At 39.7% G+C, this 25,421-nt stretch overlaps 1 protein-coding gene across 1 annotated transcript in view; it reads left to right on the top strand.

Moving 5' to 3' along the window:
- Adgrv1 (adhesion G protein-coupled receptor V1) overlaps nt 1–25,421 on the top strand; it is a 518,174-nt gene that overhangs the window by 330,280 nt on the left and 162,473 nt on the right. Inside the window, exon 83 of the mRNA XM_040729011.1 lies at nt 16,709–16,825. Within this exon, the coding sequence (XP_040584945.1) occupies nt 16,709–16,825 (117 nt within the window). The remainder of the gene's footprint in view (nt 1–16,708; nt 16,826–25,421) is intronic.

Consider the following 25,421-nt stretch of genomic DNA (forward strand, 5'->3'; position numbering starts at 1 on the left):
AAAGTGCTCAACATCCTTAGCCATCAGGGAAATACAAATCAAAACAACTCTGAGATACCATCTTACTCCTGTCAGAATGGCTAAAATCAAAAACACCGAAGACAATTTATGCTGGAGAGAATGTGGAGAGAGGGGAACACTCCTCCACTGTTGGTGGGAGTGCCAACTCGTACAGCCTCTTTGGAAAGCAGTATTTAGATTCCTCAGGAAAATGGGAATCAATCTACCACAAGACCCAACAATTCCACTCTTAGGCATATATCCAAAGGAGGCAAATTCATACAACAAGGGCATCTGCTCACTATGTTCATAGCAGTATTATTTGTAATAGCCAGAACCTGGAAGCAACCTAGATGCCCCTCAACTGAAGAGTGGATAGAGAAAATGTGGTACATTTACACAATGGAGTATTATTCAGCAGAAAAAAACAATGGAATCTTGAAATTCGAAGGTAAATGGATAGCACTGGAAGAAACCATCCTGAGTGAGGTAACCCAGTCACAAAAAGACAAACATGGTATGTACTCACTCATATATGGATTTTAAACATGGATCAGGAGAGTGCCAGTCTGCACTTCCACTGACAGAGAGTCTGGGAAATAGGAAAGAACCTAAAAGACATACATGGTACCCAAGAGAAGAGAAATGAGGCAAGATCCTCTGAACAGATGGGGAACATGGCGAGGGGTGGGGGAGGGGGACCTGGGAAATAGAGAGGGGGAGAAGTGGAAGAGAGAGTAGGATGTGGAGGAACAGGAAGGTCGACTGGGGGGTAGGATAGGGGGAAGAGGGAATCATAGGTTAGAAGACAGATCAGGCACCATTGTGACCTCTAGTGATCTAAACGGATGACACCAATTGGCAAGCTAAGCAATAGTGTAGAGACCACCTCGAATGCCTATTCCTGATAGTGAACTTGATGTCTATAACCATCCTGGAGCCTTCATCCAGTGACTGATGGAAGCAGAGGCAAACACCCACAGTTAAATACTGAACAGAACCCAAGGAACCCAGCGACAGAGAGAGAGGAGCGAAGAGCAAATTGGCAAAGAATGGGCTGGCAAAACCAGCAGAGACAGCTGATCCAAACAGGGGAGAGCTCTTGGACCCCAGACCGACAGCTGGGAGGCCAGCATGGGATGGACCCAGACCCCCTGAATGTGAGAGTCAATGAGGAGGCCTGGGCTACCTATGGGGTCCTGAGCAGTGGATCAGTGTTTATCCCTCGAATACTAACAGACATCGTGAGTCCATAACACAAAGAGGGTTGCTCTCTCTGCCTAGACTCTTAGGGAAGTGTCTGGACCCTACCCTGAGTGAAATGATAGACTCTAGATATCTCCTATGTGGAAGGAATTGGCAATAGGGTGGGAGGATGGGGGGATGGTAGAGGGGTACGGGAGGAGGGGAGGGAGAGGGAACTGGGATTGACATGTAAAACAAGCTATTTAAAATTAAAAAAAGGGGGGGGGATAGGAGTAGAAAGGTTTGGAGGGGCTGGCTTAGTCAAGAGGTATTTTCAAAGTGTATCAGGAAGATAGGCAGGGCTACCAGACCAGGAGAAGGCTAGGGAGATTAATTGCACAGGATGAAGGGAAAGGAGACAACTCCTTCAGTAAGTTGTATCACTGATTTCCATATAAAATAACAGGCAGTGGGAGCATATCACATGGAAAGAGAGAAAAATCCATCTGAAGCTTTGTAGAGAGTGACAGTGCTTCAGGATGTATCCATTGTAAGTTCTCATAATTATAAATTATTAATTCACAACCGATATCCTCTTATTTGTGTATCTTTTCCCCCATGGATGATGCAACTCATTGAAAAATGCTGACTATTTTACTGTAATCTAAAGTGAGAAGCCTTACTCTTTTATATTTGTCTTATGGTTTCATTACAAGCAATAATCATATCGTTTATGCTTTAGAGAGCAGTGGGTAAGAAGGGAGGTAGAGTGTGCTTCAGTGTGGCTGTTGACTTTTCCTGAGTAGCAAACATGTCTTCTACAGACTCCTCGGCAGTCATCTGTGTTTGGGGAAAGAGTCAGTTTGCTTACCTTGGGTAGGCCTCCTATAAACTATGAGAATTATAGTTTATTCAGACTTGCACTGGGACAAGTAAGCATCACAGATAGAAAAGTCAAGTTTGAAGTCTCCTGTGTCTCATTTTATTGATGAAAGAATAAAGAAGATTTGTAATTATTGTGGACCGTTAAATGTTTGAAACTTTGACTGCCTTGTGGTGAATGTTCCTCAGCTCTCTGCAACTGAGTCAAGTACCCAAGCCAGGTGACTTCCAAAGGGAGAGATTTTGTCTGTGCTCAGGGTTGCCTGCTGCTCTGAGCTAGGTAATTTACAAAGACAGGGGTTTGGTCTGGGCTCAGGGTTGCCTGTGTCAGCCTCTGCTCTCTTGGCTGCATTGCTTGGCTTGTATGGCTGTACAGCAGGGTAGGAGAATGTGGCTGGACGGAGTGTTCACCTCCTGGCTGAGAGGGGAAGAGGAGGAAGTTTATTTTGATTTCTTTGGAGGCCTTACATCTTAAAGGCACCACCGGTTCTCAATAGCACCTCTCTGTCAAGTAAATGTTCAATATATTAGCTTTTCAGGTCCATTTAGCATAATTTAAATTTTTGGATTAGCAAGTAATGAGTTCCATCATCATATGTACCTTATGCTTTGTCTTTCTTGGCCCTCCCCCTCCCCCCACTCTTATTCCCTTTTGCTGGTCTCTCTCCATATCCACTCTGGTTGCTACGTTATTCACAATAGCTGAAATGAAACCTGCCCCAGTAATGAGATGGATAAAATGTGAAATATACACTCAGTGGAATTTTATTCAGCGGTAAAGTAAAAGGAAAATATAATCTTAAATTTTAAGTTCATTACTTACCACAAACAGAGCCTACAGACTAAAGTTTTATTTCACCTTTGTCACTATTTACTTGTAACAATTAGCATTTGCACTAAGTTATTCCAACTTAAGTTTTCTTGGAAAACAGAACTCTAAGCAGTTTTCCTATTATTACTGTACTTTAAGCAAACAAATTTAATGTTGCTAGTAATAAAATGCAATTCAAACGAACACTCAGGGAGCAACGCAGAAGAGGGTCCAGAAAAACTATAAAGCCAGAGGATCACAATGCCTGCCTTGAGGTTGACAGGAAAGCTGCACCTAGGAAATCTCACCAATGTGGTCACCTAAATCAGACCGAAGCAATGGAAACACCAGATGACACATTAGTGTAGATGGGGGAAATCCCACAATGCCCCACCCCTAGATGAAAAACTACAGGCAATTCATGACTGCTTAGAAGGAGAATCAGTCTCCCCCAGGGATGTGTATCCTAATTGTTTGCCAGTACCAAGTGGTCAGCATATACATTTGAACAGCACTAAGTGGACTCAGGAAGCTATATTTATATATTTGTAGGTTTGCATATGTGTAGTAAGGATAATTAAAGAAAAAGAATTAAGAGTATAGATTTTTAAAAGTTAAATACTAAATTGTAGATTTGTGACTAGTTTTTAATGATTTGGTATTCTGCAGATAAGAAATGTATAGTGAATGTTCATTCAGTAATTACTTGGTAAGTTTTCATGAGGCCTTAGACAATATGCTATTAGGAAGACATCAGTAAACGAAATTATATGGAAGGACAATCTATAGGTGCACAAGGTTTGAAATATGACCAGCACTGGGACTCTGACAAGTCTTTGATTTAGTGAGTAGTGATTCTGCCTGAGAAGAATCAGACTTTCTCATTTTTAGGTTTGGACTCGGGTGAGCTCTGTATAGTGGTGGTGGGACATAAGGCACCCATATGTCGGGGGCGTCCCTCTTACACTCGGGAGCAGACTGCATGGAGATCTTGACTTGCTTATATTTATTTGCAAGTGTTTTTACATTTTTTGAGATTTACTTATTTCTATTTTATGTGTATGAGTGTTTTGCTTGTATGCATATCTATTCATCTTGTATGTGCATTGCCCATGGAAACCAAAAGATGGTAATAGATTACCCTGGAAACGGGGGTAACAGGTGCCTGTGAACTGCCATGTGAGTGCTGGGAATTGAACCCGGACTCCTCTGAAAGAGAAGTAAGCGATCTTACCCACTGAGCTTTCTTCTAGCCTCATCATGTGCTTTTTAACTTTTTTATAATAGTCCCCCTTTGTGTCATTTCATGTTTCTGAATCTTCTGTAGCAGAAATACTTCATTAGCTTCTTAAAGAAAACCACTGTGTCATACATTGATAATCATTTCACCTTTTATCATTTCGTAATAATATACATTTTATTATTTACATAAAATAAATGAGAGCCAGTTTATAACATGTATTCATTGATTAAGAAAAACCCAATGATCTTTGGGTGTGGTGGATCTCTGGGCATGGTGGTGCACGCCTTTAATCCCAGCACTTGGGAAGCAGAGGCAGGTGGATCTCTGTGAGTTTGTGGCCAACCTGGTCTACAAAGCAAGTTCCAGAACCAGGGTATTCAGAGAAACCCTATCAAAACAAACAAACAACAAAAAACAATCATCACTAGCAAGGATTGTTAGGTCACTCAACCAAGGACATGGAAAGAGAAATACAGCAGAAACTGTCTTGAAGCGTTAAGTGTAAAGTGTGAACTCTATTTCACATTCAAGGAACTAATGGCAGATGCTGAGTGTCAGCATTGTTGATGTGAAAGCAGAAAGGTCATGGTGCACACCAGTAAGCCTAGCACTGAGACAGTAGGCTTGTGAAATCCAGGAGAGTATGTGCTATACACTAAGACCGTGTCTCATAAAAACAAAAAAATCAAAATCAAACCAAACAAGCCAACATCACAGGATTGGGAAAGGGACCGAGCTGGTGTCAGGTAAGCCTGGACTTTGTCGTCAGTTACCTGTGAGATTGTTTCTTAGCGATGGCAAAGGGAGAAATGGCCTGGATCCACAGAATATCTACTGCCACACTGTTTGAAGCCTCTCAGTTATGGTTACTTCCTTCCCCATGTTCTGGTGCTCACACACCGCCAAGTGTGCACACAATAGTTCACAGTTTACGACAGTTTTGGAGTTCACATTCCCACTTTTGCAATTTTAGAAAACCTGAATCTTCTTACAGAATATAGTACACTGTTGGCAAACTTTTAGTAACTTAAGGTACTTTTCTTATCCAATAATTGACCCAAAGTTAAAATGCAATTCAAACCTATAAAAGGTCAGAAATTCACAGGAAACTGTGACTTCATTTGATAACATATAATCCTTTAAAATGTGATTTTTAGAAACCCCCAAATAATTTCCTAGTTGGAAATAAGGATAATTTTCCGCTGCTAGCTGATGACTCGCCTCACCATTTTCATATAAATGACACCTACTTTAAGTATCCATGCTTACTGTCACAGATAGTGGTTTCAACACTGTAGACTTACTCTCTTCTTCTAAAATGTTTAAAATGTATTTACTTATTATTACATTTATTCATTTGGTATATGTGTGCGTTGTGCCACAAAACATGTCTCTGACATCTACAGGTACTCAATGGCAGATCCAGCACACATATACACTCAAATAAATACACAATTGTGTATGTGCATGCATGCACATGTGCATATGTGTAAAAGGAAAATAATGAAAGAAGATCCTAAGGAAAAGTTGTTCTTATATTCAAATTATATATATATATATAATATGCATATAGATATATACCCAGCTAATTTATCTCATTTTGAACCCCTGTTAGAGTACTATAATACATTTGTGCTTGAAAATTCATTCTGACACAAACAACCAAGCAACAAAATTATTCTTTGTTGCCTTCTTTGTCAACTGTATTGGATATGACAGTTGGAAATTCTGGGTTATAGTTTAAAACATGAATAAAAAGGGAAGGGAAATGAAGGCTTAAAAGTTAAAAGCAATCATGCCCTTGAAATTAAGGTGCAGGAAAAATACATTTTACTTATTTGAACATATAATACCAGTGTTTTTAGAGATGATATACTGACCTTCACATTGCTAGGCAGAGGAAGCATAAACTTTGGTGTCTGTATATTAAGTTCTGGCCTTTGAGTTAATGGACACTATAGTTATGAGTTGAATCACATTTTGTTAGAATTCCTCAGCTTCTCTGAAATTCTACTCTATTCTATTTTTCAGTTTATATTTTAAGTTCAAAACTGTATGAAAAGTTGGATAAAATATTTTACTTTCAACAGGAAGCTACAAAAATGATAATTCCTCATTATATAATTCAAGAAAATTTTCATATAATTTCAAGTGACTTCTATATTCTTGATTGGGTAATTTATCTAAGAGATTTGGAGGTACATACATACATACATACATATATTGATATAAAAATTAAATGGAAAATGAACTCAGTTTTATTTTCTTAGTGATTCAACAACAAAATCATATGTAATGTGAGTTTTCTGAATAATGGCTGTCTCATATGGAGAGTACTTTACTTAGTTATTTTTCTGTTTCAGTGACCAAACACCATGACTAAGGCAACTTACAAAAGGAGCATTTAATATGGGGACTGAGGGTACCAGAGGGTTAGAGTCTATGACTATTATGGCAAAGAACATGACAGCACATAGACAGACATGGTATTGGAATAGTAGCTGGGAGCTCATATTCTGACCCACATGTGACGCAGAAAATTAAAAAGCCAACTTGGAATGACCTGGGCTTTTGAAGCATCAGATGCCACTTCCAGTGGCACACCTCCTCCAAAGCTGCCATACCTCGTAACCCTTCCCACCGAGTTCCACTGACTGCAGAGCAAGTGCTCAGACATACAAGCCTGTGGGGACCATTGCCATTTAAACCACTACATTAATGAAGCACAAGTCCCAGAGTTCCCTGTCTATATGAAGTTTCATTGTGTGATCTCCAGCTGTAGAAAACTGTTTCTAAAAACTTCTAAAGTCAGTCATCAAATAACTAAGCAATAGAGCTTTGAAAATTCCAGACTATGTTTAAACTTCAGTTGAAACTTTGTGTTATTAAAACCATCTTGTTCATTATCTCAGCCAACCTCTATATGTGTTCTTTCTTCAAATGTAATGATTTAATTCATTTCTTGAGAGCCTCCTGTACAAGCAGGAACTATGTGGTCTTAATGATGTTTGGGGTACAGGTTAGCATCATTTTAAGTGGTCATTTAGGTACCAGAAGTGATTAGGAGGACAGGCTTCGGAGTTCACACACGTGGCTCAAGTTCTAGGTTTGTCATATCGTAGGTCTGTAAACTTGGAAGGTTTATTTACTTTAGTAAGTCTTAGTTTCCTTTACCCAAAGTGAAAGAAGCAAGGGCCTCTAAATTGCATAGGTTATTAAAGGATAGGACAAAGTAATGGCTTTAGGGCATATAACGCATAAGAATACCCAGTACAGCACTATTACTTCCGTGGATAAAAATAAGTTAGCACGTCTTCGGCTGTGTCCCAGATAGAGAAACCTAGTCTAAGTCTTTTTGAAGTTAATGAACGACTCATAAAAATCCTTCTATTTTTCAGTGAGAAAATTATTTCCTAAAGATAAAAGAGAAAATAAAACCTCCATAAAGGGAAAGACCTTTTTTTGTTTGGTTTTTTGTTTCTATTTTTTTTGTAAAGTCAATGGTTGTGCTGTGTAAAATCACCTTTAAACATGTCTGAGTTTGTGAGTGGATGCTGCTGCACGCACCCTACAAAGAGGAGCTGTGAGGATATGTGCAAAGTTTTCACTGAGTGATGGCAACACTTGATTGGCTGACTTACTTTAACCATATACTAAAACAAGCCTGTTTATCTGACTCTATCCTAAGGGAACACCCCATTGTCTATGTGTCTCTGGCACTCAGTTATAGCTACAATTTGTTGTATGCACTTGTGCATTTCCATTTCTTGTGCGGTAAGAAGACAAGAAACAAGCCTAATGTCCTCACAGTGAGGCACTGATAGGAGACCCTTGTCCTCTTTTTATTCGTGTGTGCAGGGACGAGGATTTAGGGGCAGAAACAAGCAGAACACGCAGTTGAAAATGGTTGCTATGTTGACTGGTTCTCGAGCTGTATTTTTACTATGGCAACTATGAACAAATGCCATCATCAAAACCTTTTCAGATGGATTCCTGTGGTTTAACAGTTACCAAAACTACAGCATTGCATATAATAGCTCCCTGACACACCTAGCACACTCGGAGTCCTGTTCTGTTTAACCTTCACGGGTCGTTAGAGCTCCTTGTTTCATCCATACATCGTAAAGCAGTCTGGCTTTAAAATGCAGTAAGATGAGATCTGTTTTAGGAAATAGGGAAGGGTTGGGGGAGGGAAGCACAAAAGTATAAATAATAGATCCTGCATCTCTGACATAAATACCACAGTAGACACAGCCGAATATACTTAAAGCTGTCTGGTTTATGCAGGAAAACAATGAGGAACTGTGAAATCAGTACAAACAGAGATACTGTTCAGCAAAATGTTATCAGTAATAGCAGAAGATCTGCCGTTGACAGAATATTGCTACCACCTAAACATTGTCTTTAAGACAGACCAGAAATATAGCTGAAGAAGACACTCTCCCAGGATTAGCAGGAGTAATAAACATGCTAAGTATGCACCAGGTAAGAATAGAAAGAAAAGAAATTAAGTGTGACATTTCCCCGGTTACCTTGCTTACAGGAACATGCTCTGGCCAGTGTCTGAGCTCTTAGGTAAGGGGAAAACCGGAAAGCTGAAGAGCTATTTTGGGTGGGGTAGCACTTCCCTCGGTTACCTGAGAAATTGAAGATTAACTCTAAATTACATTGATGATTTCTACTTAATATCTTGTTAAAGGTCTTTACATAGTTTTCAGTGTTTCTTCATGAGGTTGTGGCAGAACAGAGAAAATGTTGGCAAAATTTTAAACCAAAGGGAGCACAGACTACATTAGGGTCAGAGTAAAACAGTCACATACATTGTCATGTCGGTGGGGATTGAATGTGACAGCTGAAGTAACAGGTGGGAACACCCTCTTCATTTACAGCATCTTGTTAGTGTTGCTTGCAGCTTCCTTATGGGAAGTATATTGTAGATACAAGTGATTTATGACAAGTAACAAAGGATAGTTTAAAGGCCAAGAATATTTCCTAACTTAAAAATTTAGTTTTATCATGGAAATTAATCTTTGGAACCACTTATTTATTAGCTAACATTGAAAAATATAGAGCTTTTTTGTGATTAAGAGAAGCCAAGTAGTTTAGGAGATGTGTGTTGCCAAAATTCACAAGTAATGCTCATGTAAATAGTTATTTAAGTATTTTTTTATATCAGAACACCATGGAAATTTTCAGTGTTTTAGTAAAAATATAGAATGCCTCAAACAAAATCGAAAATAATAAATACCTAGTGGATTTCTGCTTTGAATATAGGTGGAATATGAAGTACTAGATTTATCTTCTAAATTAAAAACAGAAATGAGCATTTGACATCTGTCAATGGAAGCACACAATCTCTGATGTCTGCTTATAAAGTGGGCTTAGTTCCCTGGAAACCTTCAGCTTAAGAATTTTCAGGCTCTGGCATAAGAGCACATGAACGTAAAAGCTGGCAGATTCAAACTTGAGATTAGGTGAGAGCTGGGGCAAGCCCAGGTTCTTTTTTTTTTTTTTTTTTAATTTTAAATAGCTTGTTTTACATGTCAATCCCAGTTCCCTCTCCCTCCCCTCCTCCCGCACTCCCCTTCCCCCCCTACCCTCCCACCCTATTGCCAAATCCTTCCACATAGGGGATATCTAGAGTCTGTCATTTCACTCTGGGTAGGGTCCAGGCACTCCCCTAAGAGTCCAGGCTGAGAGAGCATCCCTCTTTGTGCTATAGGCACACGATGACTGTTTGTATTCCAGGGATAGACACTGATCCACAGCTCAGGGCCCCATAGGTTGCCCAGGCCTTCTCGCTGACACTCACATTTGGGGGGGTCCAGATCAGTCCCATGCTGGCCTCCCCACTGTCGGTCTGGGGTCCAAGAGCTCTCCCCTGTTCAGATCAGCTGTCTCTGCTGGTTTTGCCAGCCCAATCTTTGCCAATTTGCTCATCACTCCTCTCTCTCCGTCACTGGGTTCCTTGGGTTCAGTTCAGTGATTAATTGTGTGTTTGCCTCTGCTTCCATCAGTCACAGGATGAAGGCTCCAGGATGGTTATAGACATCAAGTTCATTATCAGGAATGGGCATTCGAGGTGGTCTCTCCACTATTGCTTAGCTTGCCAATTGGTGTTATCCCTTTAGATCACTGGAGGTCACTCTGGTGCCTGATCTGTCTTCTATCCTATGATTCCCTCTTCCCCCTATTCTACCCCCACCCACTCAACTTCCTGTTCCCCCATGACCAACTCTCTTCCTCTTCATCCCCTCTCTTCTTCCCAGCTCCCACTCCCCCCCACCCCTCGCCATGTTCCCCATCCATTCAGAGGATCTTGTCTCAATCCTCTTCTCTTGGGTACTATGTATATATGCATATCTTTTAGGTTCTTTCCTGTTTCCCAGACTCTCTATGATTTTAGACATGGATCAGGATAGTGCCAGTCTGCACTTCCACTGATAGAGAGTCTGGGAAACAAGCCCAGGTTCTTACACGGAATGCTCGCCAGCAGAGACAGATTCCCAGTGCACAGAGAAGGGTCTTGACTCGAGCACAGAAGACCATCACAACAAATTGTAACAGTGGATACTGAGAGGAGTGAATTATTTTATAGGAATCCAAGTAAAACAACCAAAAGATATCAAACTACCAAGAAAGCAGAAACATACCCCATAATACCACACGCCAATTAATAATTAATTGATACTAAGTGTTAACTGAAGTTGAAATTGGCAGACAAGAAGGAATGTAAAATAAGAATTGAATGCCATGCCTTAACATTATTTAACATGAATCAAACCCACAAATGGAAGTCATGACATGTGATCTAAATTAAGTTTAAACATATACCAAGTAAAATGAACAGATTAGAAATAATGAAAGACGTCAGTCAACTTGAACAGATAGTGGTATCGTTTTCTAAAACCAAAATCAGTGACTTGTAGAGAAAATGAATAGGGTTGGTATGTGTGTAATTGTGCCTTAGAGATACCTATGAAAGAGTGTGACTGAAAAAATTTGAAAATTTCCAAGCTTGCTCAAAGTATAAACCCACAAATCAAGTAGTAATCCACAAGCAGAATACAAAGAAGCTGTCACAACCTAAGGACTGTCATGATAAAATTGTTCAAAATTGGTCACAAGCAGAGAAACTTAAAAGCTAGAAATATAGAAACAAAGGTTTTATGTAAGCATTACAGCTGCTTTCCTTTCAGAGATAACGCAAACGAGGAGACAGTGTGATTAGATGTTTAAGAACTGAAGGAGAAAAGGTCTGTTGACCATTATTATATCACTATTGTGACCATAATTATAGTCTGCATAATAACTTGAAAGCTATTGTTTTCAAATGAAGGTTAAATAAAGATGTTCCCAAACATATAAGGGAGGTGTTGCCAACAGTATCGCACTATGGGGAATACAAAAATCTCTCAGGCAGAAGGCACGCTGCCAGAAGGGAATGTGAACTCATACAAGCACACAAGTAACACCAGACAAAGGCAAATCAGAGGGCGAATGCAGAGGAATTCTATTATCTAAGTATGCTTTAAGGATAACTGTGTCCAAGCAAGGGTTGTAAAAATGAAATGTGAGACTTATGCGGTCTGTGAATATAAAATGTCTGCTAATAATGACAGAAGTCACAAGGAAAACTATTAACTAGCCTGCTGTTAAAACCCTGTGCTGCTGGTAAGTGCCATCCTGTCACTCTGTGCCCTCTACACCGTGTGAGCCTCTTAGGGCAGTTTTAGAAAACCCAGAGCCTAATGCATCGCAACAAAGAGAGAGCTCTCCAGCAGTGTAAGGTTGATTTAAAGTCCAAACATCAATGTAACTGACTATATTAGCAAGCTCAGATAGAAAATAATGATCATCTTGACATAGAAATAGAATTTGACAAAATTCAATAAGTATTTCCAGAACAAATTCCCACTACAGCAAGAATAGATGGAAATGATCTTGGTTGAATTAAGTGCGAGAGAGAGAGAGAGAGAGAGAGAGAGAGAGAGAGAGAGAGAGAGAGAGAGAGAGAGAGAGAGAGAGAGAGAGAGAGAGAGAGAGAGAGAGAGAGAGAGAGAGAGAGAGAGAGAGAGAGAGAGAGAGAGAGAGAGAGAGAGAGAGAGAGAGAGAGAGAGAGAGAGAGGAAAGAAAGAGGGGGGAGGGAGGAAGCGAGGAAGGAAGGAAGGAAGGAAGGAAGGAAGGAAGGAAGGAAGGAAGGAAGGAAGGAAGGAAGGAAGGAAGAGTAAACACACCATACTTGTTTCCCTAAGGCTGCCACTACAAAGTACCACTCACTATATAGCTTTAAGAGGGAAGTGTGTTTGGTGAGTTTCTGGTGTCTGCAGGCTTGGTAACACTTCTCTTCTTGGTTTTGGCTGGTCACCATCTCCTCATGCCATCACACATCCTTTTCCCTAAGTGTGTGTGTCTGTGACTGGGTTTTCCTTTTCTTATTAGAAACATGATTTTCTGAGATACTGGTGTTTTCTTCACCTAAGAATTGAAATTTGTGTGACACCTACTCCTCTTATATTTAAGAAACATGGAGAACTGGAGTTTCTTGTTATGTGGCTGAACACTTGTCTGACATCCTCAATGTGTGTTTGGTTGAAATAGCCATGAGTTGATGACAAAGTTGACAACCATGCCTAGGAAAGATGATAAAGAAATTCTAGCTAAGATAAGGAGGAGCAAATAAAATCAGTAACTTCACACAGGGAAAAGTGTTTTACCAGGTGGTATGGGTTTAAAGGCGAATGAGCTGCAAGCAGACAGGATTTTGGAATCTCTCTGGACAGGTCTTGGGTCCTACTCACAGTGCTAGCCATTCTCTATATGCCCCTCAGATTTACTCTGTTTGTTATAAACACTTGTGACATTTTTATTACATTGTGAATGTAGCTGCTTTCCATTGTAGACAGTCTACTACAAGAAAGAACTACTAAACTTGGCTGTGTAGTACCTCCTTTTAAAATGAGAGAATCTAGAAAACACCATATTTAGTGTAGGCAGGTAGAATTAGCTAAGTAGGTCCGGGACAGGTAGGGAGTAGAGAAGTTGAAGAATGAATTTAGAGAAAAGTAAATCACCAGAGCAAAGTGGGTGAAGGGGAGAACATATCTCAAGAAGTAATAAGAATTGGAATAATGAGAAAGCTCATTATGTATTAGTTCTTATTTAGCAGCAAGCAGGGACACATATATTTCAACACCCCCCATTAGCACAGGAGAGCTGTCATCCACCGGAAGAAAGAGTTGTATTTCATTTCAAATGACTGATATGTCAGACGCTGTAGCTGGCTTGCTCAGACCACCAGCCCCCAAATCATGACACAGAGGTGTATTAGGTATGAATGCTTGGACTTACTTTAGGCTTGCTTCTGGCTTTTTTTTTTTAACTTAAATTAACCTGTTTCTCTTCGTCAGTGTTTTGCCTTGGGGCTCTTTATCTTTCTTTCCTCCGTGCGTCCTACTTCCCTGCCTCCTCTGTGTCCGTCTTTCTGGCGGCTGCCTGGTTGGCTGGTCCTGGGCATCTGCCTCCCTTTCTCCTTCATTCTCTTCTCTCTTAAGCCTAGATTCCTCTTCCTACTTATTCTCTCTGCTCACCAGCCCCACCAGCCTCTAGTGCCTCTATTGACCACTCAGCTGTTTATTAGATTAATCAGGTGCCTTAGGTGGGCAAGGTAAAACAAATGTACTATCTTTACATAGCTAAACAAATGAAGCACATCTATACATAGGTAAAGTAGCCTTCCACAACATAAACAAATTCAACTCATCTTTACATTGTTTAATATTCCACAAGACTCTCTTCTAGGTGGTTATATTTTCTTTTAACTTCTGTTATGATGAACATATAACGATATAGAGATGAGAATAGCAGTGGCCAATATGCCATTTGGCATTCTTTTCAGTTACTGTTAGGAACCTGTGGTAAGCCCTGAATTAATACAAATTGAGAATCAATAGAATTTCAGCAGTTTGAGATGAGGCTTGTACCTGGTTTAGCTGTGCAAACAACATCATGCCTTTTTAGGAAGACTTAAATCGTTGGTCTTAAAATATGAACACCAGATTCTGAATTCCACTTTGACTCTAAAACATGTTTAATGATCTACAAACTAGTTAATATCCCACAAACAATCTTTTATTATTTATTTAATTGTGATGAAAGCAGTATAACTTGACAGCATTCACAGGTGAGTTTGACGTGTATGCACACAGGATGGCACATGGTGACATGCTGGTACACAGTCACCTTTGTCATCACATGTCCCCTTCTTGACCAGCACAGTTCTGTAAGGGGAATAGGAATTGAGGTATAGCACAGGTCGACACATGGGAACTGGGAGCCTTTGAAGGACAGCTTCTTATGCTTTACAGTATTCATCTGAATTGGTCTCCTAGGGCAGCTAGAAAAATAATCTTTATCCTGCTGTCTCTTAGTGTGTTGTGGAAAGAACAATGCTAATAGCCCATCTGTTCTTGGGCAATAGAGTCTTAAGATTCTGTGGACTGCTCATGCATTAAGATATGCTTTATTTTACTTTGTTTAACTTCAGTATTTAGATAAATTATCTGGAGTAGGCTTGTTCACATGACTTGTAAGCTTTTGAAGTATTTTGAAGCTCATCTTGGTTAAAGGTTGAGGCAGCTCGTCTTTGTCTTGCTGACTAATGTTCTTCCTCACAATGAGAAGTAATTCCCAGTATTCGGGGAGCAGATTGAAAAAGCATTTATGGTTCACAAAACTATACTGGTGTTCTTATAAATTAGGAAGACAGATTTAAATCTTAAAAAAAATTGAAGATAGCACACCCTGTGAATGGAATTTGGGGTGTTGAAGCTATCTTCTGGAAGCAGGAGCAGTTTTAAACAATAACCTGCAGCGAATTGATTGCTTCTAAGAAAAATATTAGGAAAATATATTTAAATTAGCATACCGTCTACAGTTTCACAGAGTGTTAAGACTAAATATACATTCATAGTTAAAATTTGCATGGTTATATTTCATAACAAACTGTTCAGGTTGAGTGTAAAGAAACTATAAAATTTCTACCCAATTTTATACCTCAGAATCAAAGATTGAGAAGTTTAGTGTCGTTGTAGGTACATTTATAAAGACTTCTTAGAAAGAGATGCCACTGTGCTAAAAAACAAAGACAAATTGTCACAATGATTCTGCGGTTGGAGGTGGAACTCATATGGAATTTTGCTTCTGAGAACTTTTAAGGCCAAGTCCCAATATTTAGGTCCTAGAAGGTGTTTGGTGATTTTCTGTGGAATTCACAAGGTTAAATTTATGAAATATGTTTTTTGTAATTTGGAAATTACACGGAAGCTACACTGAAGTCTAGGAAAGTCTGAACAGGCTCTAAGGACAAACCTGAAAGATGGAAAAACTCCTGTGTACTGTGCTCTGGCAAAGGGATTTTGTTGCTTATTTGGGGCCACTCCTTTCTGCTATTGTTAAGAAACAACACATTGCGAGTTTATGGTTTCTACTTTAAATGCTTGTACTTGCTGGTTTAACAGTGTGTATTAAAGATGTCAAGCCCAGGACAAAATAAACAGAAAATTGAGTTGGGAATCTTCAGTTTTACAAATAATTCTGGAATTTTAGGATAGAAAAGGGCTTCACTTTATTGATTGCCAACTTTACTCCTACTGTTGAGACAATTAAACAGAGTTTATTTGCTTAGATGCTATATATAGTATTATACTGCTGCTCCAATCTTTCTTTTTCTGACTGTATTTTCCATCATAAGTTTTGATATAATAGTCTTCTCTTGGAAGAATACAAAGAGCTTTCACCTGATTTGATCATCTATTTAATAAGTGTTGATTGCTATCTACCAGGTACCAAATATATGGTGTTTGAAATTCATCAATGAAAAAAAGTGTAAAAATTTCTGCCTTTATGCAGATTATAGTCTAGTCAGTGAAATGATGATGATGATTTCACAGTATGGTGCAAGGTGATGAGGACTCTTTTTATAAAAAAAGTTAAAATTCAAGTATTGTGGAGACAGAGAATCGAGATGCAATTCAAGTAACGTGGAAATGGTCATCTTCCCTGTAAGGGCAACTTTAAACACAGGCGTGAAGGTGATGCTAAAACCCCACCACTTAGGTAGTTTTGAGACTTGAGATTTTAGATTTACTTGAAGCCCGTTTGTTCTGCATGTTGCTACCTGGCAAGAGGTGGCAGATGAGATAAAAGTCAAAGACTCTTCTTGCTCTCTCTGTTCACTAGCTGGGAATGGCATTCCCATGCTGCCTTCTCTTCCCGACCTAGCTGGAATGAACAGTTTCCAAATCTGTGGTTTTGGTCTGGCGGTGACAAGGGTGTGGTTTACTTTCAGAATTTCCTCTTGACAGCCTTTGAGCAACACAGAACCTAATGTTATATCCATCATTGGTTCTTAGACAAACAGAAGTTCACACACTGTCCCTTGAGGTTGACCCTTACGTGAGCCAGGCAACGGGCAATCTTGCCTTTGACTCATCTGATTATAGGTTCAGATGAGAAAGTGGTCTCTTTTCTGGACAGCCTTCATTAATCTAGCACAATTTAAAAATAGAACTCTCTGTTTCCTCCAGATTGTGTTCCTGGCTTCTGCATACGCGAGTCCTCACCTCAGCGCGGAGAGCTGCTCTGTCGTGGCCGCTGTGATACATTACCTGTATCTGTGCCAGTTTAGCTGGATGCTCATTCAGGTTGGTTGCCCATTCTCTTCCCCACCACTGCTTCCCTCCCGTGATGCTGGGTGAGGCAGTCTTTAGTCCCTGTTATTCTCTGTACTGAAGCAGAAATAATTCCAATAAAGCCATCACAACTGCCCCAGGGTGTAAGTGCAGAGTATGTCTAGTAACTTTGCAACACTGGAGAGCACAGATTGGAGGAATGAGGTGGATCTAGTCAGTAGAAGAAGAACGTGGCATATGTGCCCTGTAGAGCGAGAACTTGGAATTGTTTTGTCAGGGTTGACGAAAGGTAATGTTGTGATTAGATTTAGATTTTAGAAAGATAACCCTATTTGTGGCTAATTGGAGGTAGAGAAGAGTGACTGGGGGATGCTACTTACTAGTGTTAACTGTACCAGAAGAATGGCAGAATATCCCTGCCAAATAGACAAGTGTCGAGGGCTGGAGAGATGGCTCAGCAGTTAAGAGCACTGGCTGTTCTTCCAGGGATGCTGAGTTCGATTCCCAGCAATCTCCTGAGGACTCAAAACCATCTATAGTGGGATCTGATGTCCTCTTCTGGCATAAAGCCATACATGCAGATAGAGCCCTCATATATGTGAGATAAATAAATAAATCTTAAAAATAAATAGACAAGTGTGAGTAGAGACGAAGTAAACAGCTTTGGGTATTTCTATTTGTTAATGCAGAACTTTAGGGTATATATTGGTTGTCAGGAATGCAGGAGATGGCGGTCCCTATGCTCCCCACATCTGGCATGAGTACCTGATAGAGAGTGGCCTCCCAAGCTGAAGTCAGAAGCAGTGAAGAAGCAAAGAGTTTCCAATAATTAACAAGAGTAGAAGTGGCAGTTATGTAGTGACAGAGGGAGATTCTTGGAGTAGGCCTCTGACCTTGTCCCTGTCTGAGCACATCTCAGTCAAATTATTACCTCTCTCCAAGATGTGTTCCTGATTCTGCATATCGAGGTGATCATTTCTAACTCCTAGGGTTAGTGCTGCGTGGTCTTCCAGCACCTCAAATCATGGAAAATATGTCATTTCTCTAATATCTCTGTCAGCTACTTTATAAATAAGCCTAAGCCATAAGCATAAAACTGAAATATTTCCTGAAATCAGAGTAAACTTTTTAGGTCTTCTGATTGCCAGATTACTCTGGGATGTGGTCTAAGATGAAGTTTTTAATAGATGATCATAGAGGTTGTTATCACTCCACCTGGACTGAGTCTGCAGAGATGTGCTGAAGGTCTTCGCTCCTGTCCCTGACATATTCTGAGTTTCTGATTAACGACGTAGATGAAAACACAGGAAGCTGCTTATCAGATTTGAGGATATACAGAGATAACAGGATAGTCACAACAGGAAGCTGTCTGTTGGAGAATTCCCGGTAGAACCAATACGAGAAGAACAAATATGAGGACCTGTACTTACAGATTATGTTATTAAAAGACAACATCACTGATGAAATACATCAATGGCTGGAATTCCACTTTAACGTGAACTCGGTGGCAATGTGAACTGTGACTAGAGTAAGAGTTCAGAGACAACTGCATCTGTATTATGGTCTACAGTGCACTGTCATCCGTGGGACACAAGACCACGTTCACAGTTCCCATCCTCGCATGTGAGGAATCAGAAGGTAGCCTCTTGGAAAGGGTTTGGGAAGATGCCTCTGTCTGTAATTCCAGGACAGATGCTGTGAGAGAGAAGCCTGGACCAGGGGTCTGCATTTGGCAGAACCAGAGCAAAAGGATCAAACATTAGGAAAGGAAATGTCATTCAAGTTAAGAGCATTCACAGCCAATAATACTATCGGACCTGAAGAGACTATTTCTAGACACGTAGTGAATCAAGTCAGTGAAGCAAATTCAAACAGAGAAATGACTTTTAAATGTACTTCAGGTGGAGTCCGTGCTTTGGGGATATTAAACCGGAGGCTGTATAAGATTTAACCAGAGTTGATGGGAATCAGTTTACTCCTTGCCTACGTTTCTGGCGAGCAAGGAAGTGTGACGTGGCTGGTGCATATTTAGAAGACTAATTGCATTTCTGTGTGGCTCATGGTTTAGGACGATGGTTGCAAGTGGCAGTGAAATGTAATTTATTACAGATGGTGCACCACACATCCTTCATGGTTTGTGGTGTGACCACAAGGGGGAAACCCAATAACTCCAGGTTTAGGTAGGTTACTTTTATTAAGGTTTTAATGTTCTGATGTTGTCATTTTACCAACCTGTACTTTCCATAAAATGCTGTGTGCTAAAACCATCTTTCAAAATCTGAGTCTACCTTAATAATCACTATGTAGTAAGATAGGCTAGTATTATTCCAGTCCTGTGAGTCACATTTGATTAAAAACTGGAAAGAGCACACGCATAGTATACAGACATGCACGTTGCCAAAACCCGGATACACATAAAATAAAATCAACGAATGTCAACACTCTGATGATTTTGCTTCTTATTGTTTATCAGTACAGGAGGGAATCGGAGGCTATTATATGAGTAAGATGATGACAGTGAGTTAATCACTGATCTTTAGTCCCTGGGTTAAGAGCACCAGAATTTCAGGGTGGGCTGGCAAAATGGCTCAGTGGGCAAAATGCTTGCTGTCAAGACTTACAGCCAGAATTCAATCACTGAGACCCCCATGCTGGGAGCAAAGAACTGCCTCTGGTAAGTTGTTCTCTGACATCAACATGGGTACAGCCTCATATGCAGCCATCAATACACACGTAAATAAAGGTAATAAAAGTGTCCTTAAAGCAAACATCTAAAAATAACAGACTGACAGTTAGTGTATTTGCATCACATTTTCAATGTCAGGGTAAACAAATTTAAACGGCCTCACTTTACTTTTCTGCCGCATGTTTTCAACACCCCAGATCACATTTAGACTGCCAGGAGGAACCTCTCATTGATAAACAAGTTATATAACCTCCCTAAGCCTATCTTGCAGATCAGGTTACAGTTGCACCATCTTTGAAAACTGTGAAAATACGAAACTAATTAATCCATGCAGGAAGTTGGCCCTGTGCCCGGCCCAGAGTGCACACTGTGCGCATGGACTTGTGGTGCTGGTGAGGCTAACACAAGCAGCTCAAATAGCAGAGATCTTGAGCTACATTGAATACTCTACTTTTCCGATATAACTCGTATCTTTTTTTGAAGAGAGGAATGTGTTTGGTATGGGGGAAGACGCTGATTTCAAGAGGAGCACACACCAGCCCCAAAGGCTGCTCAGCATAGCCCCCTCTCCCCACCCCCACCCAGCCAATGACCTTACTCCCTTCTCCAGGCTTCCCTTTCTCCCACTGGGAAGTCACGCAGCAAAGTTTGCTTACTTGGTTTGAAGCAAGCAACTCACAAACTCCTTATTTGGCCAAGGATAATTATCCTGCCTTTCTGTTTGTTCTTCGTGTAAGACCACTCAGTGTGAACATTGAAATCATTTCCCATTTCCTTAAGACACCAGGGTCATGTTTACTGTAGGTTAGACTGACACTGAGAACTTAAAATGCTGGAACGTCTTTCCTCTATGCTGCTGGCTAGTTGTTTTGATTTTCTTTCATTTTGTAGATAGCACATACTGATATTACAAGGCAAAAACACTTCAGAGTGACGTCAAATCAATTGTACATCTATTTCTTACTAGTGTATATATTTGCCATTTTTGCTTTGTCCCCAATGCCAGGCTCAAAGGTAAACACTGCTAATGGTTTCCTGTGTATGCCTCCACAAATACCCCATGAGTAGACAAATATTTATAAATCTATAAACAAGCACACATGTGTATCCTTGTGATTGCACATACTTTTTATGTGAATGTATGTATATCTTTATGTTTGGAAATCTTTACTTTCACAGTATTCAACTGTACTCTTTTCTATGCTGCAATATAGTAGTTCTGAAATTTATTTTTGTAGTCTCTAATGAATTCTGTTAATGGTAGTTGGTTTTTTATTATAAACAAAATTGTTTGCTTAGAGAGTATGCATAGAATTCCGAGATATTATGACTTTATTATGTATAGTCATACAAGACATGCTTCCAATTGGATTACCAGATCATGAGTTAATTGAAGGGGTATAATATAAACTGTGATTGTTTGCAGTAGCCATGTATAGTAGAGGTGAATGGAAGTGTAACTTGGCTTTGGTATTCATTTGGTTCAGTTTTATGATCACTGACATTACCATGTTAAATCACTGTATAGCAGTCTGCTTCAGTCACAGAAGGCATGAATGAGAGTCTTGCATTGTCTCTACCCTCTCTTCCTCTCATTCCTAAGGTCACTGCTTAATTCAAACTCAGTGTTTTAATTTAAAGGTAAAGTTTCTTTGAAGAATGTATTCTTAAATTGGTAGAATAGTATAGATATCACTTAAATTTATGCTTGAACTTTTATATCTTATACCTTAATTTCTCCATATAGCATGACTATGGAGAAACAAACATACAGGCTCTTAATTCCTTAGGAGAGAGGGCTGGAGCATAACAACAGGAAAGGGGATGCTAAAAGTAGCCATGCTTTTCCTTTGTCATTGATCTAATTTGACAGGACTTCAAAAGTATTGAAGACAACAGACTGATAATTACCAAGATAAAAATAACATACCCAGGAAATATTGAATTATCAAGCCTCAAAAAGCCTTGCAATTCTTTTAATGCAATAAATAATGAAAAAAAGGAAGGAGGACATGTGGGAACATTTCTTAGATTTGCATCTAAAATAAATGATTAAGAACATAAGATGATGGATAGAAATAGTATCTTGTATAGTTGTAGATTACACACAATGCTATGCATCAAGTCAAAAGTAAGCATCATTTCTCTTTCATATTTTGCTAGCATACTAACAATTTTATGATCATGTAGTATTTAACTAATGAATTTATGTTTATAGAACATGTAAAACCATAATTCTGATATATAATAACTAAAAGAATAAGATATGTATTTTATTTTCTTGTGTAGATACTTGTATATGTAATAATGTAACCAATGTGTGAATTAATCTGCCACAGCTCATAGTTAGGCTTCAGCAATGTATATACTAATAATCTATCATTATTTATTAAATGTTATCATAAAAGAGTATGGGCAGAGGAAAAACATATCTATATTTATTTCTACTTGGTACATGGATCTCTACCTACATGTAAATTGTGTGTCGGTTATAGAAAGGTAAGAATATAAGGTCTTATATATAAGATACTATTATCAATGTTTACATGAACTTCTATGGAAATAAATCTTAAATATAACTAGTCTTCAGTTATTTGTTTATTTAATACAAGGTTCCTTATAGCACAAGCCATCCTAAAATTGGCTCCATAGGTGAGGGTAACCTTGAATTCCTGATTCTTCTGCTCCCGCTTTTGGAGTATTGAGGTTAGAGGTATGTACTAGAACAGATGACTTCAATACTCTTACATTATATTACAATAGAGGAGCTGTGATTGTGAGGACAGGAAGATAGTTAAATGCTTATTCTATCATCGTCTTTTAGTTTCAAGAATCACACACACACACACACACACAAACACACACACACACACAGTGACTTTGGAAGACAAAAGTAAACTAAATTAAACTGAAAGAAGATTGAATCATGACAATGGAAAGTATATAGGATCACTCACTCAGCCAAAGCTGTGAGTGACGTTTGTCTGTCCAGCCTTCCCTGCAATCACACTTTCTCTCTAGACATTGCTGTGGACAGCTGCTACAGTTCATATTTCCCTTTATTTTCATGGACAGCTTAGGTGGTCACGGGATTACAAGGTGAGTCAGTGAAAGAAATTATTCCAGACTGTCCAGGCTTCTGTCCCTAACAGCAGCTGGGACCAGCTGAAGAAGGCCGTATGACACATAGAGCTGCTAAGCCAATAGTGCGTGTGGTTAGGGAAAGTGAGAGATGGGGCTCAGGAAAGAGAGTTCATGTCCTAGATGTGCCATCTCAAAATATGACCACCTAAATATATTTAAACAAAATGTAAAGTGAAGTGTGACTCTCATGTCATGCCTTTAATATCAGTACTTGGGAGGGAGACAGGAGGATGAGGAATCCATGACCATCATCGGGTGGGTAGGAGGTTTGAGGTCAGCCTGCACTACAATAAACCCTGCTTCAAAAAGCCTTCCAGTACGGGCTGGAGAGATGGCCATGTGGTTAAGAGTATCTGTTGCTCTTGAGGGCACAAGAGTTCATATCTCAGGACCCGGTAACTCCTCTTCAGGGGACTGGATGTCCTTTTACGGCCTCAGCAGGCACACCTACATTTATGTACACATACACATAAGTAAAAATAAAATAACATTTTAAAACCTTCTATAGAGAGAGAGAGAGAGAGAGAGAGAGAGAGAGAGAAAGGAAAGAAGGAAAGAAAGGAAAGAAAGAAAGAAGGAAAGAAAGAAAGAGGAAATTCAGGAAAACTTGAATTAATTGGAGAAAATCTTACATGTGGACCACACAGTTGTCTAGAATAATTAAAATATTTTTAACTAGTATTTCCATCCTATGTCAAAATGGTACATATTGAGAAATGCTTTCTTTATAGTATATTTCAATGATTGGGTCCTGTTAGGAAGGCATTTGCATTTTTTCAAACTGGCCAAAGGTGACGACATGGAGCTAGCTTTCCTGAATCAGGTTGTTGAGAATCCAGCAACACTGCTCAAGCTCTTCATAGATCAACCTAGAAAACACTCACCACATCGTCCCACTTTCTGCTTAGCTAATAAGACTGTGGCAAATGTCTAACAACGGCTGAGATGGTACTGGAAGCTTCAGTTATCCTAGCAGAGAAATCACTGTCTTTGTGAAAACAGACATTAGAGAGAACCCCAAACTTTACCATGCTACATCAACATAGAAACCCCTCACTAGCGCCCCTCCAGGCAGATACTTGCCCCTTCTGCAGAGCTGGTTTGCCTCACTAGACAGATGCACACAGACACTCAGCTGGTGAGTCTGTAGTGATCTTTAATGTGGGCGACTTTTCATCCTCTTAAGAGCCAGCATTGATGCCTCAGCACCCAGTGCACAGCAGTCTGCTGGTCTGAGTCTACACTCTATGCATAGTGTAGAAAGAGGTGTGCATGAGATGGGGGTGTGGGGGGAACACAGCAAGCTTTGGGCTTAATCACTGTTAAAGAGCAGTTAGAACAAATTTGCATAAGGAACCATTCAAAACATGCTTTATAATTACAGATGTATGCAGATGTGCCTAAAGATAAGGGAATAAATTCAAAGACAAAGATCTCCAAGGAACCAAATATTTTTATTCTTCCCAAGTTTAGCCTAGTATAATCCCTCAAGGCTGAAATGGTCCAGATAGGATCTTGCTCAGAAGCCTCCGTAAACAGCATCTAAAAGCCTTCCCACAAGCATTAGGCACACTTATTTTCCACTTAAAAAGGGCTTACACTGTATCTTTAAGAGTTTGGGGCATAAGTTACTTATTCTTTTCCACATCCTTCTAGGAGATCTGAGGGATCCGATCACATTTTGCAGTGGCAAACATGTGTGTGCTCAGCACACTATGCCTTGCTTCATCTCCCCGATAACCATGCATGCATAAGGAAACAGACCGTGCAAATGCCATTACTTTCCATGTTGGTTGTCCTCATGGAACATGGGTGTGAAATTCATTTATACCCACACTCCATGATAATAACTTCAGGAAGTTATTTTGCGGGAAGTAGATGTTATGGGATGAGGTGACAGCCAGTGTTACTACTGTACTAAGTGACAGCTAAGTAAGGCATTTAGGGAAAGAAAATGATAGAAGATGGGTTATAGAACTTCTAGATTGGGCTTTGACACAAGCTTGATGTGGTATTTGGGACCGATAATAACATTTATGTGGTTTGTTTTCCTCATTCCATCCATCCAGTCTACTCAACGTCCTCCTAACTCAAAGCACTTGTCCCTTGTATATTTTTATCCTAGGAACTAGAAGATACATGATATGGTTTTAATATAAAATAACTGTTTCTCGTGCTAATTTGTTGCCCTCTTGTTAGAATCTATGATTCAAAATAGTAAATACCATCCCATCCCTTTCAATGCTATGTCCTCGGTGGCTAGCCTGACCTCTGATATTTACAAAGTACTTGGTAAATATTAGTCAAGTGAATGAACAAGAAAGTACAAATGGACAAAACAAAAACAGACCATAGTCTTTCTTGCTTGTGGCATTTTTATCTATTAACTGTGTTTTTGATTCAGTAGTGCCCCCCCAACCCCCACATTCACAAACTTGTGATGGAGCCTGCCCTATCATGTCTTAGGTACTCATGTCTCCCTCTCTCTCTCTCTCTCTCTCTCTCTCTCTCTCTCTCTCTCTCTGTCTCTCTCTGACACACACACACACACACACACACACACACACACACACACACACACACACACACAGGAGGTGAGGTAGAGCCTGGCCTCTCATGTATTAGGTGCTCCTGTATAAAAACTGTCAAAATTCCTGAATGCCCAGAGGAATTTATTTCTTCATCCTCATCATGAATGTGTCCATGTGGGAGGTGGTTTAGATAATAGTGTCTGTTTTTCAGAGGTATATTTACAGAACATTCAAAAGACTATGACAA

The sequence above is a fragment of the Mesocricetus auratus genome, unplaced genomic scaffold (assembly GCF_017639785.1).
Source record: "Mesocricetus auratus isolate SY011 unplaced genomic scaffold, BCM_Maur_2.0 Super-Scaffold_100020, whole genome shotgun sequence".
In the NCBI taxonomy this organism is placed as follows: Eukaryota; Metazoa; Chordata; class Mammalia; order Rodentia; family Cricetidae; genus Mesocricetus; species Mesocricetus auratus.